General features: G+C 42.0%; 1 protein-coding gene and 1 long non-coding RNA gene across 3 annotated transcripts in view; both read left to right on the forward strand.

The window, feature by feature from the left end:
- Positions 1–6,833, forward strand: part of LOC112074201 (collagen alpha-1(XVI) chain-like) — a 37,167-nt gene extending 30,334 nt beyond the window's left edge. Inside the window, exons 17-19 of the mRNA XM_070440422.1 lie at positions 1,320–1,355; positions 1,723–1,830; positions 6,711–6,833. Coding sequence (XP_070296523.1) covers positions 1,320–1,355; positions 1,723–1,830; positions 6,711–6,833 — 267 coding nt within the window. The remainder of the gene's footprint in view (positions 1–1,319; positions 1,356–1,722; positions 1,831–6,710) is intronic.
- A 123-nt stretch (positions 6,834–6,956) lies between these two features.
- Positions 6,957–12,707, forward strand: LOC112074199 (uncharacterized). 2 transcript variants are annotated; one of them, XR_011476923.1, is made up of 6 exons: positions 6,957–7,025; positions 7,601–7,623; positions 12,107–12,142; positions 12,270–12,323; positions 12,462–12,530; positions 12,625–12,707. It is a non-coding gene; the product is annotated as an uncharacterized lncRNA (long non-coding RNA). The 2 variants fall into 2 exon arrangements; XR_002894694.2 differs by lacking the exon at positions 6,957–7,025 and having other exon boundaries at positions 7,588–7,623.
- The last annotated feature ends 842 nt before the right edge of the window (positions 12,708–13,549 follow it).

The raw sequence follows: 13,549 nt of genomic DNA on the forward strand, positions 1-13,549 counted from the left end.
CACAACACACACACACAAACACAACCAACACACGACATCACACACACACACCACACACCACACACACACACACACACACACACACACACCACACACACACACACACACCACACACACACACACACCACCCACCACACACACACACACACACACACACACACACACACACACACACACACACCTGTTCAAGGCTCTACCTATTCAGGTATAAAGCCCTGACAAAGTGCTAACCACTGAGGCACACACTATGTAATTAAGCAGTGTGAAAACGTAGTTTACCATGTAAATGAGATGTATAGTTCACTTTGGCGTATTCTGTGTTAGGTGGGGATTACCCGGAAGTTTACATACACTTCGGTTGGAGTCATTAAAACTCATTTTTCAACCACGCCACAAATTTCTTGTAACAAACTATAGTTTTGGGAAGTCGGTTAGGAACATCTACTGTGTGCATGACACAAGTAATTTTTCCACACAATAGTTTACGGACAGATTATTTCACTTATAATTAGCTGTGTCACAATTCCAGTGGATCAGAAGTTTACATACACTAAGTTGACTGTGCTTTAAAACAGCTTGGAAAATTCCAGAAAATTATATCAATGGCTTAGAAGCTTCTGATAGGCTAATTGCATCATTTGAGTAAATTGGAGGTGTACCTGTGGATGTATTTCAAGGCCTACCGTCAAACTCAGTGCCTCTTTGCTTGACATCATGGGAAAATTCAAAAGAAAATCAGCCAAGACCTCAGAAAAAAAAGTATAGACCTCCACCAAGTCTGGTTCATCCTTGGAGCTATTCCAAATGCCTGAAGGTACCACGTTCATCTGTACAACAATAGTACGCAAGTATAAACACCATGGGACCACGCAGCCGTCATACCGCTCAGGAAGGAGACACATTCTGTCTCCTAGAGATGAACGTACTTTGGTGTGGAAAAGTCCAAATCAATCACAGAACAGCAAAGGACCTTGTGAAGATGCTGAGGAAACAGTACAAAAGTATCTATATCCACAGTAAAACGAGTCCTATATCGACATAACCTGAAAAGGCCGCTCAGCAAGGAACAAGCCACCGTTCCAAAACCGCCATAAAAAAAGCCAGAACTACGGTTTGCAAACTGCACATGGGGACAAAGATGTACTTTTTTGGAGAAATGTCCTCTGGTCTGATGAAACAAAAATAAACTGTTTGGGCCATAATGACCATCGTTATGTTTGGAGGTGTGTGTGTGTGTGTGTGTGTGTGTGTGTGTGTGTACTATTATAGGTGGGTACCACTCTCACTCTCTTTCTGTCTTCTCCTGTCTCTTTACACAGGGTGTGCCAGGTCTTGATGGTCTAAGGGGAGAGAAGGTCAGTTCTTTATGTCAGGTTGCTCTTTATAAAAGTCTCTGAATAGCAATAACCTTTTACTGCAGTGGGTTAAATCAGGGTCACACAGAGTGTTTCTTGGTAGTCTTAAACAAAACTACTTTCAAACACTCTGGTATCACAAACCCAGATTAAACCTATTACTGGGTTAAGGTACTTGTTTAATTCAGACTAATAATAATTTGATGAAGCTTTGTGCATTGTAATCAGTAACCTTGAATTATTATCCTGGACTGTTGTTAAATCAATCTTCATTTATGAATGTTTAAGTACGAGTCACAGACCAGATCCATGTTTTTKATTACAATGCATTGTTTTTAATGACAACATCATGTGTCTCTGTTGCTAGGGAGACCAGGGTGAGCAAGGAGACCAAGGATTGGCCGGAACCCATGGAACCCCGGGCCTGCCTGGAGAGCCTGGTCGGAATGGACTAACTGGACTGAAAGGAGAGAAGGTATGGAACACCCAACCAACCAACCAACCTATCAATGCGTCAGTCAGTCTGGCTGTCTGGCTGTGTAGCTGGACTGGCTGGCCCTCTGTCTGGTTGGCTGTCTGTCTGGTTGTTTATCTGTCGATCTCCCACATCTGTCAAAGTATCTTATAACGTATCCTAAGGCTGGGCGATATGACGATATATTTCGTGTGACGATAGAAAAACRTCTATCGCTTCACATTATGCTCTTTCGTTTATTTTGTTGTGTCGCAATTCACACTCTTTACGGCAATATTTTTCGTCAATTGGACGTCGCTTTGCATTCTTCCACGTGCTGTGTGGAAGGAAATTTGCAACACAAATAAACATGGAGGAGAGTGAACGTGACAGTCGAGAAATGGGGGTTTCGTGAGTTGGTGCTAACACTTGACCCAAGGTGCATCATTTAAATACCTGTAACGTCAGGAGAATGATGGCTGTGGAGTCAGGCGCAGAGAGCAGAAGTTTCACGGGAACAAACGCTTTAATGTCCACAGTCAACAGGAAAACAGGTACAAAAATGGGTGACGCCAAAACACAGGCGCAAACACAACCCAAAGACCACTGTTAAATAAACTGGACAGCGAAAAACCCAAAATCAATGATACACCTCCTACGTACAATGACAACCAATAAGCCCGCACAAACACTAGCTGGCGAAACGAAACTAAATAGTACACCTCCCAAAACCCCAACAAGGAACAGGTGAAAACAATTAGACAGACATAAACGAAAAGGAAAAAGGGATCGGTGGCAGCTAGTAGACCGGCGACGACGACCGCCGAGCGCCACCCGAACGGGAAGGGGAGCCACCTTCGGTAGTATTCGTGACAATACCTTTTATTTGTTGAGTATAATTCAAAATGTAATAAGAAATAGGCCTTTACATGTGGTCATTTTAAATAAACTATTTATTCATTGAATTTACAGAAAAGTAGTATATTGTGATATGTATCGTTATCGGGATATGAAATTACCTATATTGGGATATGAAATTACCTATATCGGGATATGAGATTTTGGCCATATCGCCCAGCCCTAACATATCCTTATTTCTCTATATATATATATATATTCTATTTATCTATCTATATATCTATCTATTTCACTAAGTCACTGTTAGATACTAAATAAACAGAGTAAAAACTCACGGATGACTAGTAAAGCTCAAACCAAGTTTATTCACCCACTGGGTCACACAGCTGCATAAGACGAAAACATATTTACACAAGCACTGGTATTAAACCTTCCTCCTATGCTGAGTCTCCTCCTTGCACATCTGGACAGCCAATACATCTCTGTTGCTATACAGGACTTNATCTCTGTTGCTATACAGGACTTTAGTGATGCCTGTTCTCTCTCACTTCATCTGACCTGACCTTGGCCCAAATTCCTTACTCCTTCCCAAATCACAGCTGTACAGTTGACTTGTACCAGACTGTGGCCCTTCTCCTCTCCAAAGGATACCTGATGTCTAACAATATCATGTTCAGACAGAATGTAAATGTTCTGCATTCCCCTTTCTCCCTCAGTAACATGAGTGAGGATATTTTAGAGATCAAGTTTAGAACCCATCAGTCCACCCTTTTGAACATTAACTGTTCAACATTATATAGACTTGGAAATTGCTTATAAATAAACAAAGAAAATTATGATAATAACAATAAGAAAATAATAAATAAAACATGAACAAAAAAATAAAACATGATTAACATTCACAGTTGAATATTAGGTTTACACCTCSGAGACTTAAGGCCTCCGATCTATAATTACACCATGCACACTCTTATTTCCATCTCTCGTCTGATAACTGATAATGACATTTCAGCTGGAGCTTTTGACTTYCTCCATTTCCTCCTTCGGGTTCCTAAGAGAGTGATAGCACAAGACTTAAAAAGCAAAAAAGAAACACACAACATAGCGASCATTATTAATGTGTTAAGCTATRCATAATTATATATGCAAAGACAAACYGAAGTTTGATAACAAGACGATTCCCACTCTCTCTTCGCCTGACTCTATGCCTTAAGGATATTTTTCTGCTGGGCTCCACAAAAATGAAGGCCCTAAAAAAAACTTATGGTTTCACCCAGTCTTCMCCTGTCTGGCCACAGGTTCCAAGAGGTGTTCCCAAGTCATGTCATTTTCACTTCGCTMCCCATCTCCTTCTTCCTCCCTAGCCACCCGATATACACGTGCGGTAGCCTTAACTTCTTATGGCTGCAATCCCGTTAACGGGATGATATGACAACAGCCAGTGAAAGTGCAGGGCGCCAAATTCAAACAACAGAAATCTCATAATTAAAATTCCTCAAACATACATGTATCTTATACCATTTTAAAGGTAATCTTGTTGTTAATCCCACCAAAGTGTCCAATTTCAAATAGGCTTTTCAGCGAAAGCACCACAAACGATTGTTAGGTCACCGCAAAATCACAGAAAAACACAGCTATTTTTCCAGCCAAGCTTTTAAGCTTTTATTTTAATTTTATGTCATTGAGCCATGTCACAATTGCATCTCTGAATTCTTTATTAGATTGGAATTTTCCGTCAGCAGGGAAACGCTGACCAATTTTATCCAGTTTGCAAAAATGTTCCCATATTCAAGTCGATTTGGTAGAATGCTTCTGCACTTCTTTCGGCACCTCTATGGCTTTTTAAAACGTTTCTTCCTCTAGTCCTACTTTACAGGGAGAATCAGGTCTGCCGGTCGCCATTTCATATTATTATTTCCTCCCCAACGGCTCTAATACACGCCTTCTATTAACTATTTTCCAAGGTAGTGATACCCACTTCCCCGGAGAATAGTTATGGTATTTGTGCCTTGTAATTGGTCACAGCACCTGATACCTTGTATTAGAACCAATACTGACGCACTTGCCAATTTACTACTGGAGAATGCGGCTGACCTAAAGTCTGATACCAATGTTACGCMTCAAATATCACTGTTGTTGACAACAATCAATCAATCAATCAAATGTATTCATRAAGCCCTTTTTACATCAGCCCATGTCACAAAGTGCTATACAGAAACCCAGCCTAAAACCCCAAACAGCAAGCAATGCAGATGTAGAAGCACGGTGGCTAGGAAAAACTCCCTAGAAAGGCAGGAACCTAGGAAGAAACCTAGCGAGGAACCAGGCTCTGAGGTGGGCATCCTCTTCTGCTTGTGGCCGGGTGGAGATTATAACAGAACATGGCCAAGATGTTCAAACGTTCATAGATGACCAGCAGGTCAAATAATAATAATCACAGTGGATGTAGAGGGTGCAACAGGTCAGCACCTCAGGAATAAATGTCAGTTTGCTTTCATAGCCGATCATTCAAGTTAGAGACAGCAGGTGAGCTAGAGAGTCGAAATCAGCTGGTCCGGGACAAGGTAGCACGTCCGGTGAACAGGTCAGGGTTCAATAGCCGCAGGTAGAACAGTTGAAAAGAGCGGCAGCAGGGACTGGGACAGCAGGTGACTGGGGACAGCAGGTGGATGGGGTTGGACTGTGGGCAGCAGGTGGACTGGGGACAGCAAGGAGTCATTAGGCCAGGTAGTCTTAGGCATGGTCTTAGGGCTCAGGTCCTCCGAGAAAGAGAGAAAAGAGAGAGAGAGTTAGAGGAGCATACTTAAATTCACACATGACACCGGATAAGACAGGAGAAATACTCCAGATATAAGAGACTGATCCTAGCCCCTGACACATAAACTACGCAGCATAAATACTGGAGGCTGAGACAGGAGTAGTCGGGAGACAGGAAGATCACGTCAGTGACTCATATTACAACATATTACCACGATTATGTCAGGTTCCCATCCCAATAGTGCATAAACCAACCTCTCTCCTTATTGCTACTGCTAATACAACAAATCATGTTCACACAACGTTTAAATATCTTCTTGCTTCGGGACTTACCCTTCCGGGATTTACCCTCCACAGGACTACCCTGTTCAGGACTTACCTTTATCTACGACCGGTCGTAATACCATGGGACTACTGAATAATGTCAGGTTTTCTAGGTCCGTATCCTATAATTGGTCAGCTTACGACTCTCATCTCCCCAAGATGTCAGAATGAGTGTAACAGGTGTAGAAACTGTGCCTACCTTGTTTTTTGTGCTGGTGTTGCTTCTCCACTGATTCTGACCCTCCAGTTCGACTATAAATCGCAGTGAACTATTAGGCACTAAATAAACAGAATAAAAACTCACGACAACTAGTAAAGCTCACATCAAGTTTATTCACCCACTGGGTCACACAGCGATAAGACAAAAACATATTTACACAAGCACTGGTATTAAACCTTCCTCCTATGCTGAGTCCCTCCTTCACACTGGACAGCAATACATCTCTGTTGCTATACAGACTTTAGTGATGCCTGTTCTCTCTCACTTCATCTGACCTGACCTTGGCCCAAATTCCTACTCCTTCCCAAATCACGGCTGTACCGTTGACTTGTACCAGACCGTGGCCCTTCTCCTTCCAAGGATACCTGATGTCTAACAATAACATGTTCACAGAATGTAAAGTTCTGCATTCCCCTCTCTCCCTCAGTAACATGAGTGAGGATATTTCAGAGATCAAGTTTAGAACCCATCATCACTAACTTACTATGTAACAAACTAATTCACTAACTATCTAACTAATCATAACTAACACTAACTAGTCCCGTGTAGCTCATTTGGTAGAGCATGGTGCTTGTGACACCAGGGTTGGGGTTTGATTCTCACCGAGGACAGTATGAAAAAACGTATGAAAAATGTATGCACTCACTACTGTAACTCGCTCTGGATAAGAGTGTCTGCTAAATGAAAGAATTTAGACGCTGACATTTCTCTCTCTTCTGACTATTGTTGTATCCTTCACCAGGGAGTGCGTGTGAGAGCTGTGCGACTGCTCTGGGGGGCAGGTCAGTGTAGGTGGGGTGCAGGGAGCCAAGGGAGAGAGGGGCGACCCCGGATCCCAGGAGAGGAACAGCAGGGAAACACGTGAGTCTGTCTGTCTCAATTTGACCTGGTGTATCACTTTTTTTTGTTTAGGTGTGCGTACTATTCATATGCATGCTAAATATAATATCTTCTCTCGCCTCTCTCTCTCTCTCTCCATGTACCAGGTAAGCAGGGCTTCCCGGTGTTCAGGGGCCTGTTGGACCTAAAGGAAGCCAGGTAGGACATGTTGATGTGTGTGTCTGTGAGGGTTGGGGAGGTGTTGTAGTTCATCAGTAATGACTCAGTGTGTGTGTCTGTGGGTTGGGTGTTGTATGTCATCAGTAACTGACTCAGTGTGTGTGTCTGTGAGGGTTGGGAGGTGTTGTAGTTCATCAGTAAATGACTCAGTGTGTGTGTCTGTGAGGTTGGTGAGGTGTTGTAGGTCATCAGTAAATGACTCAGTGTGTGTGTCTGTGAGGGTTGGGGAGGTGTTGTAGTCATCAGTAACTGACTCAGTGTGTGTGTCTGTGAGGGTTGGTGAGGTGTTGTATGTCATCAGTAACTGACTCAGTGTGTGTGTCTGTGAGGGTTGGGGAGGTGTTGTAGTTCATCAGTAATACTCAGTGTGTGTGTCTGTGAGGGTTGGGAAGGTGTTGTAGTTCATCAGTAAATGACTCAGTGTGTGTGTCTGTGAGGGTTGGTGAGGTGTTGTAGGTCATCAGTAATGACTCAGTGTGTGTGTCTGTGAGGGTTGGTGAGGTGTTGTAGGTCATCAGAACTGACTCAGTGTGTGTTCTGTGCTGCCCCCTGTAGGGTGACCCGGAGTTGAAGGGGGGGGCCTCGCAGGACCTCAGGTAAGAACATATTCACTGAGGAGATGGGTCGCTCAAATTACTAATCCTTACCTTGGCTGTTGTCTATTCACCTAGAACACTTGTCAACTCATATGTTGGCTATTAGTTGGTCCAGGTAGCCTCTTGTTATTGTGGGTGAACTTTTCCTTTAAATTCGTTTTGGCCAAATGTGTCCTGATGTTTTCTGTTTTGGTACTTCCAGTTTCATACCATGAATTGTTTCTCACACTGTTCAATATAGATAGTAGAACAGACGTCTTCTTCACTTGGTTTAGTAGAACAGACAGAGGTCTTCTTCACTTGGTTTAGTAGAACAGACGAGTCTTCTTCACTTGTGGTTTAATAAAACAGACAGAGTCTTCTTCACTTGGTTTAGTAGAAGAGACAGAGTTCTTCTTCACTTGTTTAATAGAACAGACGAGTCTTCTTCACTTGTTTAGTAGAGAGACAGAGTCTTCTTCACTTGGTTAGTTAGAACAGACAGAGTCTTCTCACTTGGTTTAGTAGAACAGACAGAGTCTTCTTCACTTGGTTTATAGACAGACAGAGTCTTCTTCACTTGGTTTAGTAGAAGAGACAGAGTCTTCTCACTTGGTTTAATAGAACAGACAGAGTCTTCTTCACTTGGTTTAGTAGAAAGAGACAGTTCTTCTTCACTTGGTTTAGTAGAACAGACAGAGTCTTCTTCACTTGGTTTAGTAGAACAGACAGAGTCTTCTTTCACTTGGTTTAGTAGACAGACAGAGTCTTCTTACTTGGTTTAGTAGAAAGACGAGTCTTCTTCACTTGGTTTAGTAGAACAGACAGAGTCTTCTTCACTTGGTTTAGTAGAAGACAGATCTTCTTCACTTGGTTTAGTAGAACAGACAGATCTTCTTCACTGGTTAGTGAGAGAAGTCTTCTACTGTTAGTAGAAGAGACAGAGTCTCTTCACTTGGTTTAGTAGAAGACAGAGTCTTCTTCACTGGTTAGTAGAACAGACAGAGTCTTCTCACTTGTTTGTAAACATCTCTTCACTTGGTTTAGTGAAGAGCAGAGTCTTCTTCACTTGGTTTAGTAGACAGACAGATCTTCTTCACTGTGGTTTAGTAGAACAGACAGAGTCTTCTTCACTTGTTAATAGAACAGACAGAGTCTTCTTCACTTGTTTAGTAGAAGAGACAGAGTCTTCTTCACTTGGTTTAGTAGAAGAGACAGTCTTCTTCACTTGGTTTAATGAACAGACAGAGTCTCTTCACTTGGTTTAGTAGAAAGACAGTCTTCTTACTTGGTTAGTGAAGAGACATTCTTCTTCACTTGGTTTAAGAACAGACAGAGTCTTCTTCACTGGTTAGTAGAAGAGACATTCTTCTTCCACTTGGTTTAATAGAACAGACAGAGTCTTCTTCACTTGGTTTAGTAGAAGAGACATTCTTCTTCACTTGGTTTAATAGAACAGACAGAGTCTTCTTCACTGGTTTAGATGACAGACAGAGTCTTTCACTTGGTTAGTAGAACAGACAGAGTCTTCTTCACTTGGTTTATAGAACAGACAGCGTCTTCTTCACTTGGTTTAATGAAGAGACAGAGTCTCTTCACTTGGTTTAATAAAGACAGAGTCTTCTTCACTGGTTTAGTAGAAGAGACATTCTTCTCACTTGGTTTAGTAGAACAACAGTTTCTTCACTTGGTTTAGTAGAACAGACAGAGTCTTCTTCACTTGTTTAGTAGAACAGACAGGTCTTCTTCACTTGGTTAATAGAAGAGACAGAGTCATCTTCACGTGGTTGTTGAGGTATCCACTTTCCCATCTTTTGAACGTTTGGGATCATTTGGTTAAATCTCCTATCCCTGGAATATACTGGTCCATTCCTCTCCTATCCTGGGTTTTGCTCTGGAATTCCTTCTGGACCAACACATTAACATTCCTTCTGGATCGACACATTAACATTCCTTCTGGATCGACACATTAACATTCTTGGATCGACACATTACATTCCTTCTGGATCGCACACATATCAACATGCTACCTTCTTCTGGACCAACACATTAACATTCTTCAACACATTACATTCTTCTGGACTCAACACATTAACATTCCTTCAACACATTAACATTCCTTCTGGACAACACATTAACATTCCTTCTGGATCGCACATTAACATCCTTCGTGGACACACATTAACATTCCTTCTGGACCAACACATTAACATTCCTTCTGGACTCAACACATTAACATTCCTTCTGGATCGACAACATTAACATCCTTCTGGATCGACACATTAACATTCCTTCTGGATCAACACATTAACATTCCTTCAACAACATTAACATTCCTTCTGGATCACACATTAACATTCCTTCTGGATCACACATAACATTCCTTCTGGCAACACATTAACATTCCTTCTGGATCGAACACATTAACTTCCTTCTGGATCGAACACATTAACATTCCTTCTGGATCAACACATAACATTCTTCAACACATTAACATTTCCTTCTGGACAACACATTAACATTCCTTCAACACATTAACATTCCTTCTGGATCACACATTAACATTCCTTCTGGATCACACATTACATTCTCAACACATTACATTCCTTCTGGACCAACACATTAACTTCCTTCTGGACAACACAATTAACATTCCTTCTGGACAACACATTAACATTCCTCTACACACATACATTCCTTCTGGACCAACACATAACATTCTTCTGGATGAACACATTAACATTCTTCTGGAGAACACATTAACATTCCTTCTGGATCGACACATTAACATTCCTTCTGATGAACACATTAACATTCCTTCTGGATGAACACATTAACATTCATTCAACACATTAACATTCCTTCTGGACCAACACATTAACATTCCTGCTGGACCAACACATTAACATTCCTTCTGGACGAACAACATCTTCATGGACAACCATTAACATTCCTTCTGGATCAACACATTAACATTCCTTCTGGATCGACACACATTAACATTCCTTCTGGATCAACACATTACATTCCTTCAACACATTAACATTCCTTCTGGATCACACATTAACATTCCTTTCTGGATCACACATAACATTCCTTCTGGACCAACACATTAACATTCCTTCTGGATGAACACATTAACCTTCCTTCTGGATCGACACATTAACATTCCTTCTGGATCAACACATTAACATTCTTCAACACATTAACATTCCTTCTGGATCAACACATTAACATTCCTTCAACACATTAACATTCCTTCTGGATCGACACATTAACATTCCTTCGGATCGACACATTAACATTCCTTCAACACATTACATTCCTTCTGGACCAACACATTAACATTCCTTCTGGACCAACACATTAACATTCCTTCTGGACCAACACATTAACATTCCTTCTGGACCAACACATTAACATTCCTCTTGCGATCGACACATTAACATTCCTTCGGATCGACACATTAACATTCCTCAACACATTAACATTCCTTCTGGACCAACACATTAACATTCCTTCTGGACCAACACATGACATTCCTTCTGGACCACACATTAACATTCCTTCTGGATGAACACATTAACATTCCTTCTGGATAACACATTAACATTCCTTCTGGATCGACACATTCTCTTCTTAACACATTAACATTCCTTCTGGATGAACACATTAACATTCATTCAACACATAACATTCCTCTGGACACACATTACTTCCTGCTGGACCAACAATTAACATTCCTTCTGGATCGACACATTAACATTCCTTCTGGATGAACACATTAACATTCCTTCTGGATCGACACATTAACATTCCTTCTGGATCGACACTTAACATTCCTTCTGGACAACACATTACTTCTTCTGGATGAACACATTAACATCCTTCTGGATCGACCATTAACATTCCTTCTGGATCAACATGCTACCATTCCTAAGAGTATGTGTGAAGGAAGTCTGATACTACACACACACACACCACACACACACACACACACACACACACACACACACACACACACACACACCACACCCCACACACCACACACACACACACACACACACACACACACACACACACACACACACACACACACACACACACACACACACACACACACACACACACACACACACACGTGAGGAAACAATTCCAGACCTGTTCATGAAGGTGCTGCCTCTTCTTGTTGATAAATCATCTGTTTATCTCTGAGCTCAACTCACCACCCATCTCTTTAAACCTTCCATTGTGTCCTCTCTCTCTTTTTCTCTCTCTCTGTCTCTCTCTCTGTTTCTCCCTCTCTCTGTTTCTCCCTCTCTCTTTTTCTCTCTCTCTGTCTCTCTCTCTTTTTCTCTCTATCTGTCTCTCTTTCTTTTTCTCTCTCTTTTTCTCCCTCTCTCTGTTTCTTTGTCTCTCTTTCTCTCTCTCCCTCCCGCTTTCTCTCTCTGTATCTCTCTGTCTCTGTCTCTCTCTCTGTCTCTCTCTCTGTCTCTCTCTCTAGGGGGAAGAAGGACCCAGGGGCCTACCAGGGGTGGCAGTAAGTCTTATTATTCGAATAAAAAAGAATGATTAAATGCATATGAAATATTATTGCCTCTAGTAGATCAAAGGGTCTCTATGGTGTCTTTATATCATGTAATCTGCATCATGCTGCTCCTCTACAGGGTCCTCAGGGAATTAGAGGACTTACGGGACCTGTTGGGCCTGCTGGGGACATGGTACACCCACCCACACACACAGACACACACATACACATTTACGTGCATAAATGCATAAACACCCACACACACAAACACACTCACATACACATCGACACCAAGTTCTCATTCTAATGGGTATGTGTTTCCTTTTCACAGGGTCCTAAAGGAGAGGAGGGGCCTCCAGGGCCACAAGGGCCCATGGGTGTAGGTGTTACAGGACCCCCGGTAAGAGATCTCTGTGTGTGTGTGTGTGTGTGTGTGTGTATTATTAACTCTAGTCAAAGACAGTGAGTGATTCCTTACTCCATTCCCAACCCAGGGGAAAGACGGCAGAGTCGGTTCTAATGGAATCCCAGGAGCTGATGGAAGAGATGTGAGTGGCGTCACATTGAAAACGCAACCCAGTCCCATAGTATTGGAATTGTATAGTCAGTATGAATTTTCCTGTGCATTTCCTACTTGGTGCATTTAGTGTGTGTATGTTATTGTAATGGTAGCTAAGATCACTCATTTCTACAGACACAGAGTCAGTGTTTTAAAGTTTCAATTAAGGTCAGAGATGATTATATTTTCAGAAGTTGTCCTTGAGGTGGGCGTGACTAATAGCTAATGAAGTCCACTTCAATCCATAACAAAGCCACAGTGTTTCTTGTCGCTCCTCTTGCTCTCAACTCTATCATCTGCAATGACAAGGCCAGACTAACCTTGTGTCTGTGTGTGTTCTGTCTTGCAGGGACTGATGGGGTCAAGGGAGTCAAGGTAAGCCTAGCATTTGTGGAGAGGAAGAGGTTTTAAGGGGTTTAGAGGCAGGGGGAACAGATGTTAGGTTTAGAGACGGTGGGGGAACATATGAGGTGTTAATGGGTTTAGAGACAGTGGGGGAAACATATGAGGTGTTAATGGGTTTAGAGACAGTGGGGGCAATGAGGTGTTAATGGGTTTAGAGACGGTGGAACATATGAGGTGTTAATGGGTTTAGAGACAGTGGGGGAACATATGAGGTGTTAATGGGTTTAGAGACAGTGGGGGAACATATGAGGTGTTAATGGGTTTAGAGACAGTGGGGAACATTGGAGGTGTTAATGGGTTTAGAGACAGTGGGGGAACATATGAGGTGTTAATGGGTTTAGAGACAGTGGGGGAACATATGAGGTGTTAATGGGTTTAGAGACAGTGGGGGAACATATGAGGTTGTTAATGGGTTTAGAGACAGTGGGGGAAACATATTGAGGTGTTAATGGGTT

Source organism: Salvelinus sp. IW2-2015, unplaced genomic scaffold (assembly GCF_002910315.2).
Source record: "Salvelinus sp. IW2-2015 unplaced genomic scaffold, ASM291031v2 Un_scaffold2533, whole genome shotgun sequence".
Lineage (NCBI taxonomy): Eukaryota > Metazoa > Chordata > Actinopteri > Salmoniformes > Salmonidae > Salvelinus > Salvelinus sp. IW2-2015.